This window comes from Daktulosphaira vitifoliae, unplaced genomic scaffold (genome assembly GCF_025091365.1).
Source record: "Daktulosphaira vitifoliae isolate Bord-2020 unplaced genomic scaffold, ASM2509136v1 Scaffold_1, whole genome shotgun sequence".
Classification (NCBI taxonomy): domain Eukaryota; kingdom Metazoa; phylum Arthropoda; class Insecta; order Hemiptera; family Phylloxeridae; genus Daktulosphaira; species Daktulosphaira vitifoliae.
The window spans coordinates 38,518,823-38,536,415 of record NW_026099572.1 but is presented as its reverse complement, the minus strand read 5'-3'; the positions used below and the strand labels follow the sequence as shown (position 1 = coordinate 38,536,415).

The following is a 17,593-nucleotide window of genomic DNA, read 5'->3' as shown; positions in this document are numbered from 1 at the left end:
ATTAACTATAAAAGTTATATATTCTGTATATGTAAATATCTGTAATTTCTACAAATTTACACATTTCCTTATGAAAGCCAGAATATTGTTAGTCTAGTTTTTGATCACTCATTTCATAAGGTTAAAATTCAGTCCAAACAGGTATGTAATATTTTTTTAAAAACTTGTATTCCATAAATATTTTGCTAGTATTTTTCTATAGCTAAGAGTGTGACATTTTAACTCGGTAATTTGCCAATTGATATCTGTTTAATGTATAGGTTTTTTTAGATTTGGTATTAATTTAATATTTCATATTTATACTATAAAGAGTAAATAAATTATTTTGATAAAAAAAAATGTATGCAAAATAAGTATTATAAAAATGATTGTTTATTGTAAATCTTAAAGTTAAAACTGTTTAAAAACAAAGTATTTAAGTTCTATTTAAAAAAAATTATATTACAAAAAACATTTTTTTTAGAAATAATAAATATGTTATGAATATAAAAGTTTATTATAATATTATAATTATAATTTGTAGTTAATAAGAAAAAAAAACTGATTAACATCAATTTTGAAGTTTGGAATGTGAAAAATAAATTTTAAAATTTACAATTTGGTTTTGCGTGACTTATAAAATCAATAGAAAGTTAAAAAAAAGTAAGCAAATAGCTTATGTAGTATTTTAAAATAAACATCGAAAATCGATTGGACAATTTTCAATTTTTTGTTAACTTTTGCCGCGTACTAAGAAAGACATTTTTTTCTGTTAACAATTAAAATCAAATTAGAAACATCTCTAATTTTTTGTATTTTCTCTAAGTTAATAACTCAAACATTTCTTAGATTACAATTCTGAGATGATTCTTGAAAATTTTGTTGGTGATGTACAAAAAAACATAAATTTAAAAAGTAGTGTTATATTGTATAATTTGTTAACTTCAAAAATCATACACATCAAACTTTGAATCCGATAAAATATAATTTTTACACCAAAATTTAAATATCTAATTTTAATTTATTTTTAAAAGCAAAATAATAATTAATTGGGATTATGGAAGAGCAATACATTTTATTAGAATTCCACACTTGATATGTTTGTTATTGATAATGTAGTTAAGTAATGGTAGCGTATAGAGTTATGAATTCTCTGAGGTATAAAATCTTAGTACGCATGTGAAAAAATGTAACTAATAATATTTAATTAATTAATAATTAATTTAATTGTGGTGATTAGCTTGAAAACCGTAAGAATTATTTAATTATTATTATTTTTTGAACAAAAAGTATAGTTGTAAAATCAATACTGTCTTATTTTTGAATTGGAAATAAATGCCAGAAAAAACAAATCAATTTCGATTGATTAAAATCGCTATTTAATAAATATTGAACCAAAAAATATTATATTTCTTAAGACATTTTTTCTACTACATAGTTAAGATTCTTATTAAGCTTTATTTATCAATTAATAAAATAAAGAAATATAATAGTTTTTATATTTTACAATTAATTTTTTTATTTTGCAAATTTTTAGATAAATATAAAATTTATATATATATTTATATATGTATGTATGCATGTATTTTATTTGATTAGGCATTATTTTTATAGAACAGTAATAGAATAAATGTATCAAATATAAAAGTATAGAAATTGTAATGAGGTTTTTGAAAAAGTTTAATTATATGAACATTTATTGTATTTATATTACTTTTACAAAAATCGTTTAAAAATGATTTGATACAATTAAAAGAAAAATCTGTATTTTGGGGTAGTGTATGTAAATTTTAAACATATATAAACAAAATCTATAATTATTACCTCCCGTATACAAAATATTTTATATTATGTTTTATTAATATCACTAAAACATTTCTATGTGTAATTTGATCAAATTATTTCACCAGAGAAAACAGGAAGCTTATAAACATATGGTTATTTCTATAACTAAGCTAGTTTATAAAGGTAGAAAACACTTTATACGACAATATAATTATTATATATATTTAATAGAGGAATAATTTTAATTTTCTTAATTATTAAAAAAATTATGAAGTCTTTTACTGAGATCTATAATAATACTATGTAAGCAATATTTAGTTTGATAAGAGATAACTAGAGCGCATTTTATATACATATTTCTAAAATTTGTTAATTTTTTAAGAATTCTGCTGTATTACCATGTAAATAGTCATATTTTAGCTTCGATGCGAAGCTGAGAAGGTATTGGTTTAACTATGATGTGTTTTTTTTTTTTTTTGTGTCTGTTACCACTTTTTCTCAGCTCTCACCGAACGGATTTCTTTCAACGATACGTCAAAAGATCACAAATTGTATCTAGTCGAAGACATTACCCTTCAAAATTGAAAAAATTTCCCTCGTTCCCCGTAAATGGGGGAAACCTCCAAAAAAATTACAAATTTAAAAATCGCTAATTTTCGAAATTTTTTCAATTTTTTTTACTAAAAACTGCCGTAACTTTTTCAAAAATGAACATATCAATATAATTTTTTTTTATATAGATGCTTGATGTCTTTACCTATCATTTGGTATATTTTTTTTGTAAATCTGACACTTAACCTGCCCACAGGGGGGGATTTAAAATGACAACTTTTTCACAAAAAATTAACTTTTTCAACTTAACTTTTGAAAATGTTCCGGAAGGTCTGACACTTTTATATATATCTTAAATTAAAGCTAATGTAATGTACTTTAATTTGAAAAAAAAAAATTTGACCTCTGGACTTGTCTTCATGGTGAAAACGGCTACCGAATGCTATTTTTGTGTGAAAATTTTCGATTTTATAATTTACATTTTTTACTTTAAAGTGCTATAACTTTTTAAAAAATGTATGGATCAATACAATTTTTTCATGAGAAGTAGTATTTATATACATCTTTCATTGGATATACTTGTTTATTAAATCAGGCTATTTCCCTATATATGGGGGGGCTTCAAATATAAAAAATGCATATAGAAAGTAGAACTTTTTCAACTTAACTTTTGAAAGTGTTCCGGAAGGTCTGACACTTTTATATATATCTTATATTAAAGCTAATGTAATATACTTTAATTTGAAAAAAAAAAAATTTGACCTCTGGATTTGTCTTCACGGCGAAAATGGCTACCGAATGCTATTTTCGTGTGAAAATTCTCGATTTTATTATTTATATAATATTTAACTTTATAATGCTATAACTTATTGAAAAGTTTATGGATCCACACAATTTTTTTATGAGAAATAATATTTTTTAATAAACCCTTTTTCATTTGACATACTTTATCTTTATCGAGATATTAATAAGGAACCAGCAGATCAAGTAGCTTTTGGAATAAAACACCAATTTTTTTTAAATTAAGCACTATCTAAAGATTTGCATCGAAGCGTTTATTTTTGATAGTGATTTTAATCACTGTCAGATATCATTATACTTGATCCAACTATACCACGTCACAACTGTGCCGCGACCCCCCTGTGCTGGGTTTTTTTTTTTTTGTTTGATCATTTTTACTTTGTTATTTAAATTCGAAAATCGAATTGTTTATGGTTTCTTATACTTTATTTTTTTTTGACTGTATATTACGGAATGAAAAAAGTGTCTATATTTTATAAACATAATAAAATCTATAAAACCTTTAAAACCTGTTTTATTGCTCAATAGTATTAGACTCTTATGATCTGTTAGTAAAATCGGCTTACTATAATAAATTTAATATTAACTAGATATAACTGAATTGTATTTAATTTAAAATAATTTTTTAACAACTGTATAATAAAAATTGATCACTTGCGGCTAATATTATTTAAAATTAAAATCATATTAAAATTATTTATTTTTAATTTTTACACTTGCTTAATCACATATACAGAGTGTTCACAAAATAAGGAAACAGATCAATTGTTATGAACAATAAAAACAATAGAAATCTGTTTTCTTATTGATTACTATAAATTATATAGTTGCATATATTACATAGTTTCAACTTAAGTGATGATAACGCTTATCTACTCAGGTTGAAAACTGTGCTACATGTTTAATGATTTAATCGCGTTAAAGTAGTATTTATCGTGAACAAAAAGCGCTAGTAGTAAGTGGCCCAACAGTAATATATAAAAGATAACAAAAACATAAATTTTTTATTATTTTAAAATTATCTGTGAAATTAAAAAAAAATTAGTAGGACTACAATTTCAAGAAAAAAAAAATGTATATAAGATAAAACTTAATTGACACTTTTCCATAGTTCAGTTTTAATTTTTTCAGAGTAATTTGTAAATAAATTGAAAAAATTAATTTTTATAATAAAATGTTGAATATTAATATTTAAAGTCGTATTAATACTGTTGTATTATATTTTAAAACAATTTTTTTGTAAAATAATTGTGTTTCTAAAGAAGTAGGCTCCGCCTCAGGCCCTACTTAGTCCCGATTAGATTGTGTTAAATGTTTAACTTTTTATTTTTATCATTTTTGCAATTTCTAGCTAAAAATCAAAGAGATGATTGAAAAAAAGATCAATAGAGCCATATTTTCTTGGCTCTAAAAAATAATGATACTACAGGTATAGAGAGGACGATCGCCACTATCCCTCCTTTAGATACATCTCTAATATACACAATAATTAATAATATTTTAATTATAAGAATTATGTTAATATTTCAGAATAATTGGAAATCTTTTTTTCTGATATCTCCAAAATGTCTTTGCGTAAGTCTGGTGAAAATTTCAAACTTTAAGTCATAAAATGCTGTTATCAACGAACTTTTTTTTCGAAAAAAGTCGAAATTTTAAAACTGTTGTGGTCGAGTTACACACATTTTTTGACCTTCACTCATAATTTTTCCCGTAGTCTCGTGGCAGTACTTTCATTGAAAAATATAAATTTTGAAAATCGGAGCACACTAAGTAATTTTCAAAAGAAAAAACTACTTTTTTCCTTATTTTATTATACAGGGTGGCTCACCACTCACTGACAACTTAAATAACTTTTGATCCAGTTAATATTTTTAGTTGATTTTTTTTTAAATAATAGTTATTAGTTAGGTCTATAGCTATATCTAAATAATTAATTTTTTTACATTTTATTAAAAATATTAATTATTTTTAAATTTTAAATAAAATGTAAAAAAAAAATCTAAGATAGCTATTTTGTAGAGTAGAATTTAAGAAAAATTTTAGTAAAAAAATATCTTATTAATATTCAGTAGTAAATATTCTGTAGCGTTTTGAAGTTTGTGAAAATTTGAATTTTCATGTATTATTTTACGGTATTAAACATTGAAATACGTATTGAGAAAAGGACAGAAGAAAACGCTATCTTTTCATGATTACTGTGTATACATATGATGATAATGTGTATACATTACAAACTTGGCATAAATACCATGATAAGAAATTAGATAAGGCAATTATTAGTTATCACTCTTATTCAAAAGTATAAGTCATTTTCATGGAAAAAGTTACACATCTCCAAATTATAGTAATCAGCTAAAAATATTAACTGGATCAAAAGTTATTTAAGTTGTCAGTGAGTGGTGGGCCACTCTGTATAATAAGATATTATTTTCTTATTGTTGTTTTTCAAATGACTTAAATGATTGTATGTAATCTTAAAGTTCTACACTTTTTTTATAAAATATATATTATATTTAAAATTAAAAAATAGTAAATTCAAAAAGCCACAAAAAAAAATTCGGAAACAATGTTTTTTGAAACAATGAGTTTTCAGTAAGTAAAGAAACAGGTCAATTATTATAAACAATGAGAACAATAGAAACCCGTTTCCTGACTTACTGAACACCCTGTATATTAACAACAATAAAATGATTATTTATATGTTACACCCAAAGAAAAACCTCAATCAATTTTGATAGAGAAATTTTATCAAGGGCTTATGATAATGTTTTATTAATACGAACAAAATAACTATTCTTATGAATAATTATTGTGCAAGACAAGAAAAAAAATCATCATATTGATAAATATATCATAGATTTAATAGTAATGATATATTTATCAAATTGAACAATGAATTTATTATATAGATCGAGGTTTTTCTCTGGGTGTAGCAATAGGCATTGTGGATAAAAAATAGTTTAATCATTTATGTAGCATTTATCACAGAGAAATCAATAAAGTTTCCCTAATTAAAAATTTGAATTCAAACAATTAATGATCCAATAATTTTCCCATAAATATTATATTTAATACATAATTAATAAGTTAATTTATTTCGTTTCACTACTAGTACGTTAAAATAGGGTCATTTATTACTAGTGCTTTAGTAACATACAAATCACGTTTCGACAGTGATAACACTCTGTGTACCAAACTATAAAATTAAAATTAAATTCTACCATAATGCTATACATCTTGTACTATTTAATTGATTTTTTTCGGCACATAGAACACTTTTACTCGTTAAATGAAGAATATATATATATATATTTTTAAACCATAATTTATTGAAAAATAACTTACTATTATTTAAATTAAAATATCTAACCTTGTATTGCACCATTTAGCAATACTTGGAACTAAGAACTATCATCAACATTTTATTTTCTGATATATTAAAATTATTAGTTTAATGATTAAACCTAACTAAACTGTAAATATATAGTAGAATATATATTTTAGTAAAACTATAATATACATTTTTATTTTTATTTTTTTTATGTTAATATGTTTTTTGTATCTTCTAATGGCGTCATTTAATAAGAGGGCATCGTGGGTATTTGCTACAATCTAAAATTTCAGTATAAATCAGTACCGGTTGAGCTCTTCTCATACTAAGCCTAATCATACATCATACAGATGTAATCTAAGAATATTAGTAAAATTCTAAATTTTCGTCGTGTAAATAAAATTTTATTTGATAAGGAAAATATTTTTTCTTAAATTACTTTGATGAATTGCTCAATTTTGAATCACTGTATTAACACTAATCATAGATAGTCCAATCGTCTGTTTTCAGTTATCACATGATTTTAAATTAAATGTTTATACGATTTTATGTATGCAATAATTTAACTAAGTGTTTTTTTTAACACATAAAATTATATTTCAGAACTCTATAAACTAGTAATAACATTTAAAAACACATTGTACGTATGTTAAAATTGTGCAAAAATCTAAAATCTATTTATTGAAAATGTTTTTTTTTTTTATGTATAAAATTAGTTTATTGGTATAATTATGGAAGATAAATAGTAAGGAAAACAAGTGGTTTTGTAAAATTATAGGTCAAAAGTTTGTCTTAGCGAAAAATAATCATTTTAGATTTTAAAAATTATATTAATTTTAGATATTAATAAAAAAAAAATTTATACGACCAAAGTTTATAACCACAGTGATTAAGCAATTTTTTAAGTTTTTATTTAAAAAATAGAAAATTATATATGTATATCGATGTGATTTTATTAAGTGCTTCTTATGATCCTTTATTTTTATAAATGTTACATACAATGAAATATTAACTTAAGTGTTTGAAGAGTTACAATTTATAATACCAATAGGTATGTATCAAATCAGTAAATATTTGACATAAAAACTAAATATCCAAGTGATAACAAATCGTACTTGATTCATGAACCTGTAATCAAAGTACTCATCCTTTAGTCTCATTTATGTGTTGCAGGTATTACATCTCTATGAACATCAGACCACTTGTTAAAAAACATGGAGAGTAAGTAAAATAAGTTTGTTAAAAATTACAATAAAAATAAATAAATTATGTAAATAACTTGTTTATAGAACGGACACTATTATGGTACATGACTTTTTGGGGTTTTGCTTTAAATTACATTTTTCGAATGAATATAAATATAGCCATCGTTTCAATGATTAAGCACCCAGTCAAAACTTCTAATGTTACTCTTATAAGTGAATGCTTTCAACTTAATACAATCATCAAATCAAACAATAATAGTTCTCAAATAATTTTATCAACAAAAAATAATGATGTTAGTACATTATAAAATCAATGTTTCAAAAAATATTATATAACTGAAGACATATAAAAATAAATTTAATCGTGTTTTGTTTAATGAAACTAATTATTAAATTTGTTTTAATAGGATGACAAGTTCGAATGGGACGAATACCAACAAAATATCGTTCTTGCTGCTTTTTTTATGTTGCACATGATAATGCCAATTCCAGGTGGTATGTTATCCCAACGTTATGGAGGGAAAACAATTTTCGGATTAAGTAATGGCCTCGCTGCAATATTATCTTTTGCAATACCACCTTCCGCAAAAATTAGTTACAAAGCATTAACTGGCGTAAGATTGGTTCAAGGGTTTATAGCGGTATGTATCAGAGTGTTCATCATTTGATAATTAGAAATACTTCAATATTTGAAAATAGTATTCGCTTTATGACTTAGGGAAGTACATGGCCCGCGATGCATACGATGACAGCTAAATGGATACCAAAACATGAACGAAGTCGGTTTGTTTCAGCATACTTAGGTAAAAAAATATGCAAAATTTAAGTGTTTAAGTATTTTACCATTAACTGTCATTAGCTAGAGAGCATTAAGTATTTTTATAATAATATTAATCAAATGGTAAACATATTTCATATAGTGTATGTTAGCGGTTAATATAATTTCGATTCCGTATTGAATAACACATTCTTTATATAATAATAAGATAAAATATTAAACAATGAAAAGTTGGATATAAGATAATTTTACTTTTAAGCATTTGAATATTATTTAGGTTATTATCTGTGAAAGAAAACTTTATAATCAACTTAGAGTTTTGTAAATTGAGGCTAAGCGCAAAAGTGACCTATGCCATAAAACAAAAATCAGTGTATCAAATCGGTTTTTGTATTTTTGTGGAATGTACAGAAATAGTAATATTTTAATATAAAATTAATTTATAAATTAGTATTTTTAAATAATTATGCATCGATGGGCGTAATTTTCCTATATTTTTTTCTTATTCTGCTTATGAAAATATTGATAGAAAATTATATTTACGATGTGTGTATATATACATATAATTTTACAGCAGGAATATTAATAATCTCTACTAATTTAAACAATAAGTTACTTAGTTAACTAATTTGAAATATACAGGGTGATTCATTAAGGATAAGACACACGTTTACTCAGTAACTATTGAAAATTTTAAATTTTTGGTAAGGAAAATATTGTTTGATCTAAAAATCACTACAATAATATGTAGTAAAAACATGATATTTTTCATCCCTTCAAGGTTAAAAAACATTAATTTGAGTTTTTTTAAATGAGAACACATATTTTGAATTTAATAAAAATTTTGAATTTTGAATTTAATAGCANGTTTTTTTAAATAAGAACACATATTTTGAATTTAATAAAATGTTTGAGTTTTTAATTTAATAGTAAATGACATATAAATTTTTAATATAACTTTATTCGTTTATTAGATATAAACACTTAAAGTTTCAAATTTTTGAGTTAATATACATGTATAATACACAAGGGTTTACAAATACAGGTAGCTAATTGGTTTTTTATGACATTGATATTAGCAGGTACACAGCATTGTTATTATCAATGGTAGTAAGGCACATTGTTGTGAGTTTATAAATACACTAACTGATAACACAGAAAGTATATCTCTTGATAGTCATAATTGATAATGAACAATCCGTGACTGTGACAGTAATGTCATAAAAAACCAATTAGCTACCTGTATTTGTAAACCCTTGTGTATTATACATGTATATTAACTCAAAAATTTGAAACTTTAAGTGTTTATATCTAATAAACGAATAAAGTTATATTAAAAATTTATATGTCATTTACTATTAAATTAAAAACTCAAACATTTTATTAAATTCAAAATATGTGTTCTTATTTAAAAAAACTCAAATTAATGTTTTTTAACCTTGAAGGGATGAAAAATATCATGTTTTTACTACATATTATTGTAGTGTTTTTTGAATCAAATAATATTTTTCTTACCAAAAATTAAAAATTTTCAATAGTTACTGAGTAAACGAGTGTCTTATCCTTAATGAATCACCCTGTATAATGAAAAACATGAATACTTTACTATGAATATTACAATTGTTAGTCACTCTTGAGCAGATCTCTGGGTCAATTTCTTTTCAGATTTTTTAATCAGTTATTAGGAAGTTTTTTACAATTTTTTGTTGATACTTGTAATATTAGTTAATTTTCATTTGATTATAATATGGAGTAGAAATTGTTATAATAAATCGCTACAGATTTTGCGATTGTGTTTATGTTCAGATCGAAATCAAGGGAGACATTTTGAACATACAAAAAGGCATTTATGATTATTTTGAGGTAGATTACTTGGAAAGCTTGAATATTTTTAACGTTTGATGCCTTAGCTGAACATCAGATTATTATATGAGTCTATATTTGCATCAGTAGAACATTATAGAGGAGAAGTTTGTTTTCGAGTAGCATTTTTAAGCGTAGACTGATCTTAGCTTATTTAGACGGTAGTTGAGTGTTTAACGTTTTTCTTTTAAGTGTGAAAACCGGGTGAGACGCTTGTCAAATTTTAAACCTAATACTTTATATGGGATGATTGAGGAATGATAATACCGTTTATTGAAACGGAAGAACAATTTAGAAAAAACATTTTGAATGTGACATGTACTGATTTGGTTGTATTTACATTAATTTTCTAATTTTTTAAACATATTTCTAAAGTTTCAAAATGTTTCTGTAAATGTTGTCTGGCTATATTAGGAACTTTTTTTTGATGTGACATGGTCCTGCGTCGCTTCTTAATAAACGGATCTAGCAACCCGTGTCACCTGTAATAAACCAAAAAAAAAACAATTAATAGCATTTTTACTTNGGATCTAGCAACCCGTGTCACCTGTAATAAACCAAAAAAAAAACAATTAATAGCATTTTATTACCCTAACAACAGGGTTTCCGTAGTCATAAATCTTTTGTTAATAATCTAATAACGTTTAAACACCATATCTTTACGAATTGTTATCAAATTGATGTTATTAATATCGACTTCTAGAAAACCTTTAAAAGAGTTCACCATGATCTACTAATCTATAAACTTACTAAGATTGGTTTAACATACCTTTTTTTGTCCTAGTTAAATTATTTCGTATCACAAACGAACCCATATTGTTAAATTTAAAAACTTTATATCATTTCCTATTCCTGTAATTTCTGGAGTTACTCAAAGTGATCACATTTCTCTACTCCTATTCAACTTATTCATAAATGACTTTTTTTTCTATTTCGCATTATAGTATTCTAATATTCGTTGATTACGCGAAATATTTCAATACCATTACATTTATCAAAGATTGTAAATTATTACAAAATGATCAAAACAGTTTTTATAAATGGTGTACTTTAAATGATCTTTCTCTAAATATTAAAACATGTCAAGTTATCTCATGCTCAAAAATATCTAAATAAATTAACTTTAAGTAATTATAGTCTATCTAATATAAATCTACTTTGTTCCTGTCTTGTCAAAGATTTAGGTATACTGTTTGACTCAAAATTACTCTTTAACTACCATATATTAACAATCCAAAATAAACCTTTATCCTTAATTGGTATGATTAAACGTAATTTCTCAAAATTCAATGATCCTTTCACCTTCAAATGTCTGTATACTTCTCTTATTCGTTCCTTACTAAAATATGCACTAATAATTTGGGATAATAATAGAATTGGACATAAAATCAACATGAAAAAATTAAAATTAAAGTCATTCGCTTTATATGCTAAATGAATGAATGAATTAATTATAATAATTTATATAGCAAGAATTCCCCAAACTGGTTACAAGAACGTTTTAGGAATATTACATTTAGAGTCTTGAAAAACACGTAGAATTAATTAACCTAATTACTAATTAATCTTTATTGTATTTTATTGCATTTACTAACCTATTTATTCACTTTCGTTATTTATTGATGTATATTAAATTAGACATTTGTCCGTATAAATAAACAAATAAATAAAAATAAAATAAAAGTAAATAATTTAGTATCAAAAATATTGAAAGTTTAATGAATGTGTAAAAGGGATAAAATTATGGAATGAATAAATATTTATATCTTGGGATTTAATAATATTATATAAATGATGTTAAACATCCCTTAAAGTTTTATAATTTCTTTCATGGTTTATTACGCAATAGATTGTTTTACGTTAAATTGTACTTACTTTATGTCCAATGTTACGCAATAATATTTTAAGTAATCCAACGTTGATATTATAATATGTATTAAATGCACTACGTATACGTTTTAGGCTACGCGTTGTATAATTATTATAATTATTTACGAAAACGATTCAAATTTTAAATAATAGGACTTCACTGCACAAAATGTGCGATAGATTTTTAAATGTAAAAGATTCTAAACACTATATTTTTTATTGGAAATATAATTTTATAATCCGCCCTTATTTATTTATTTTATTTTTGTTGAATAAACATTTTTTTGAGAGAGTGTATTTTTTCCTCTGACCTAGCCAAAATAAAAATTAAAAAATATTTATATCTAATTAAAAATCAAGGCAGTATTGTGGGGTGACCCAATGTGTCCCGGCACTGACGTATTAAAAGGATGCGACACAATGACCATCAAGACAAAAATTAAACACTAAAAATATATTCGTAAGTTTCTTATCGCTGTCCCTGATATTCGTTAAAACAAAGATATTAAGCTCAGAGACTAGCTACCCAATAAGTATAGGATTGCAATGCATTTATTCTAATAAAATTATTATTAAGTTAATTTAAGTTTTAGTTTAAACTCAGAAAATTGTGATCTAAAGCACTGTCCGCCGGCGCGTGTTCGTTAAAACAAAGACATTAAGCACTAAAACTAGTTACTCAACAAGAAAAGTTCATAATAAATTTTTACTATTAAATAAAAAATTAAAGTTAGGTTGGATTTATTATTAAAATAAAATAATTAAAAAAGAAGTTTAATGTTTAAAATGTTAATTGTCATTTATTTCCATAGTAATAAAAAAATAAAACATTATTATTTAAAGAACAAGTAAAATTAAATTAAAATATTTATCATAACAAATTCACTTTAAATATTTTAAGTCTTATTTTATTTGGAAAAAAAATACTCCGAGTCTAAATTAATTAAAAATACGACTAAGTCCTAGAAAGTGATAATCTTGAGTAGAATGTCGCAGATTTTATGATCTTTGAAGTTACTGATAGAACTGGTTTTGACAGGAAAAATAGCTTTTTACGGAGAGAAGAGGTTTGTCTAGCGATCCTAGCGTAATCTTGGAAGCTGAAACCTTCTATTCTAATTGGTTAATTACAAAAGGGGAACTGTGCATAGGCTTACTTAAAAATCTTTACAGTGAGTAGATTTTATCCCATAATTAGCTGGTTATATTATTAAGGAATCCTGTTTTGGTGATCTAATATCTTTATAATAGGTGACATTCATGTACAAACAATACTATCATATTATATGTAAATATGATAATGAGTGATAATATAAATTACACACCTTTGTCAGCCTTTGCCAGACTACAGGTATGTTATGGTAGTTTGACTGGCTGACACCCGCATACTATATGCGTTTTAATAATAAATATCATTTTTTCAAAGATTAATAGGACTAGTTCGGTAAAAAAATAAGATAAATTACTATAGTTATTTAAAGTTTGTAGAAATTAAACATCCATAATTTAATTGAATAATATTTATAACGAATTGAAATTAGTTGTATAACATCACTATTTGTGTCCATTTCATTTATTAATATTTATCCATGTCATGATAATTTTAATGGAAACAATTGTATACCTACAATTAATATTTCGTGTGCTTATGTTTCCTTTTTCTTAGTAACATAGCTAGCGTTTTCCATCCTATTTTCTTATCAAATTATTTATAACAATTTTACTGTAAAAGATGGCTATTTCGAAATGTTTTTAATACATAATACAGGAACAATTTATATTTCAATATTTTTTGTTAAATTAGGACCTTTTTTTTAATTAACCAGCTAGACCACTCTGTTTATTCAAGATAAGATATTCGCTTTCTTGGATGCTATTGAAAATTTTTAATTTTCATAAAGGAAATATCTAATTGATCAAAAAAATATTAATAATATGTAGTTAAATAATTTTTTTTCGCCCCTCAGGGACATAAAACATAAACTTTAATTTTGTTTAACTCCTAATTGTAATTTAATGATTTGATAGAAAAAAATTCAAATAATTTCGTTTACCTGATTTACTGTTTGTATTTTAAAATTGATCAAATATTTAGATTTAAAGTTTTCATTAATTTTGTTTTAATAGGTCGGCCTGGTCTAGTGGATAGAAACGTATGTTTTGGTGCACGGGGTCCCGGGATCGATCCCTAGGGTGCCAACAAGATTTTTCTTGTGATTTTCTCATTAGTGGTTGTCTCTGTTGCAATACGGCCACAATATCCGTACCGTTTTTCATTGGCCTAGTCAATCTTTGACTCTCAAACACATGAAAGAGAGCCATCATCCTTTGTAGCATATTAAGATCGGAAAATAAATGAATGTAAAACTAATAATTATTAATTGCCATTAACTAGGTTTTCACGATACTGGAGACTACAGTAATCTAGTTCAATGAGTCATAAATTATATGTGTATTCATTCTGGTTACATATTATTGTAGTATTATTGAATCAAACAATTCTTTAAATATTTAAAATGTTAAATAGTTTCTAAAAAAATTAATGATTTATCTTTAATAAATTACCCTGTACATATATTTAGCTGTAAACATAAAAATTATTTATATTAAAATGTTTCACAGCAAGGAATTTAACTTCCCAAGCTTCCTTATAATCTGTTTATTTATAAAATTATTTAAAACAATTATTTTTATGTCAATTATATATGCAAAGGTAGTTCGGTTGGTACAGCCGTGACTTACATGACGTGTGGATATCTCATTGATTTGTATAATTGGCAAATTGTATTTTATTTAACTGGTGCTATTGGATTACTCTGGTACATTTGTTGGATATTTTTTGTATATGAATCACCTGCTGAACACCCTACTATTACTGAAAAAGAAAGATTATATATAGAAAGTAGTATCGGGAAAACGTTAAAAAATTCAAAATCGGTAAGCATATTAGTTCTTACTAGGTTTATAAAGTCATTTTCTTGTCGAAAACAAGTTTGTTTTTTATTTTATTGTAAAATAAATCATAATCATGTATTTTACAATCATTAAAAATTGTTCGTATTGTTTTAAAAATGAAAATACTTATATAAAATTTCTTTTCAAATGTTACAGTTGTCGATACCTTGGAAATCGTTACTTCTATCAAAACCTCTTTTAATAAACGTACTTACTCAAAACGGTGGAATTTGGGGACTTTTTACGATATCAACACAAGCTCCAACGTATTTTAATTTCGTTTTGGGTTTAAACATAAAGGAGGTAATTATGCGAAAAAAGTTATTTGCATTTTGAAGAAGAAAGTTATTTTCAGACTGGAGTTTGGTCAGGATTACCTTACATAAGTCGATGGATATTTGCATTTGGTTTTGGTATTTTTTGTGATCATTTAATAAAATCTAAAACCATGTCTGTAACAAATGTACGAAAATTATCTACGTTTTTTTGTAAGAAGCAATTTTGTGTTTTAATTGTTGTAAAAATTAGTGAATTTATATAATATTTCAGGTAATTTTCTTCAAGGATTGTTTATTTTAGGAATTAGTTTTTGTGGATGTAATACTATAGCTTCTATCATAATGGTAGCTCTAGCGGCTACAGTAAATGGTTGCGTAGCTTCTGGAGCGTTAGCAGGTGCTGTAGATCTAGCCCCAAATTATGCTGGTTAGTGTAATATCTATATAAGCTACTTGATACATTTTAGTTTTTGGTTTTTTGTTATTGATAAGAATTCTTAAAATAGATATCATTTTCGGTTATTAATTTGAATTTTTTTTGTTATTTTAGTAATTTTTATCTGAGCTTCTTAGTTAAAAAAAAGTCTTAAATTAAACAGACGTCAAAAATTACAAATTCAAATTTTTTTTCTTGTTTTTATAATTACAATCACTTGTACTAAATTTTAATCGGTTATATTAAAGAGAACAATTTTTTTTCTAATATGCCATTTATAAATATCTTATTTAATTTCCACGTACAGAAAGGGTTTACCATTACAAACTAAATAATTTAGTTTCAATTTTTGAAAATATTCCAAAACGAGAGCATACTTTAACTTAAACAAAATAAAATCTTTTAAAGTGAACTATAATATTAAAATAAAAAAACGATCTGACAATGATTCAGAATATCTATAAGTTATTTGTTACTTTAGGCAAACATTTTTTTTTCAAGACATTCTACATAAAAAAATTTATCAAAATATTATACAACAGTGATGCTATCATTGACTGATTTATATTTAAAATAGTGGACACTATATTGGATCCCTACAATACTAGGGGTTTTTAGCTTTTATTTAGTAGTTATGTGATATCAGGCAACGAGTATAAAGTTTTCTCTAATTAATGCTATACGAATAATTTTTTTATAATCAAATTAAACAAATTGTTTTTTGAATTTTATTATTTTTTATTTTAGCCTTTTCACAATACTAGAATTGGACTTATTTTTATCAGCAAAATTTTTTATTTTGGTGTTTGTTTTGGTATTACACGGTATTGGCTTAATTTGAATTCAAGGATTTGAAATTTATCAATAATTCAGTTTTGTAGTAAAATCATTATTATTTGAAATAGTTTTAGATGAAGTTTTCTAGAATGTTTTTAAGTTCACTTAAAATTTTTTTTAATTACCTAAACTTTGAAAGTAGTCAAAATAAATATATAGTTTTTTTTTATTTTTTTCAAATCAAAGTCATTTAAGAAAAATTATAGTAAAAATATGAAAAAAAGCAATAATTTTCATAATATTAAAACTAGTTATATAATCATTCATGATAATTTTAAAAACAATATTAAGACTATAGTTATAAAAATTTAGTAAATAATAAAAGTTAAATTTTTATCTGTTTAGCAATCATTCAAGGTTTGGTTGGTACATTTAGTGTTTTAGCTGGTCTTATATCACCGATGATAGTTGGATTTTTTACTTATCATCAGGTAAATATACAATAATTTTAATCTAATGATTACATGAAATAATTTTTTCTTTAGCAAACATTAGGTCAGTGGAGCAAAGTTTTTTATTTATCATCAGCAATTTGTTGTTCAACCGGATTACTGTACATTTTTTTTGCAAATTCAGAAGTTCAAAAATGGAATAACAAGTATGATTCAGTTGACATTGAAAAAGAAATGGTCCTTATTAAAAGAAAATCTGATAACAATAATAAAAACAATTCATAGAATTATTTTTGTGGTTATTTGAAATGTTCATCATTTCTTTTTTGACCTGTATAATTACTAAGTATTATCAGCGATAACAAAGGTTTATAATTTTACAAAAAAACATTATTAAACTAATGTATACTGCCGTTGAATTTGATATTTGCCACTAATAAAATAGTATTATATATTTTAATACATAATATAAAGAAATTCCATAAGAAATAATTTAAAAATATAAATAAATGTCTTACTACATTTGTAA

At 24.2% G+C, this 17,593-nt stretch overlaps 1 protein-coding gene across 4 annotated transcripts in view; it reads left to right on the top strand.

The window, feature by feature from the left end:
- Positions 1–25: 25 nt before the first annotated feature.
- Positions 26–17,593, top strand: part of LOC126910571 (vesicular glutamate transporter 3-like) — a 31,383-nt gene continuing 13,815 nt past the window's right edge. The window contains exons 1-11 of one of the 4 annotated variants that reach the window (XM_050693230.1): positions 27–141; positions 7,625–7,672; positions 7,741–7,949; positions 8,064–8,297; positions 8,375–8,459; positions 14,880–15,103; positions 15,278–15,424; positions 15,477–15,609; positions 15,671–15,826; positions 17,018–17,103; positions 17,158–17,354. In XM_050693230.1, coding sequence (XP_050549187.1) covers positions 7,666–7,672; positions 7,741–7,949; positions 8,064–8,297; positions 8,375–8,459; positions 14,880–15,103; positions 15,278–15,424; positions 15,477–15,609; positions 15,671–15,826; positions 17,018–17,103; positions 17,158–17,349 — 1,473 coding nt within the window. In that variant the 5' untranslated portion in view covers positions 27–141; positions 7,625–7,665 and the 3' untranslated portion in view covers positions 17,350–17,354. Of the gene's footprint in view, positions 142–7,624; positions 7,673–7,740; positions 7,950–8,063; positions 8,298–8,374; positions 8,460–14,879; positions 15,104–15,277; positions 15,425–15,476; positions 15,610–15,670; positions 15,827–17,017; positions 17,104–17,157; positions 17,355–17,593 lie in introns of those variants that run through there. The other 3 variants (XM_050693235.1, XM_050693231.1, XM_050693232.1) reach the window with 3 other exon arrangements.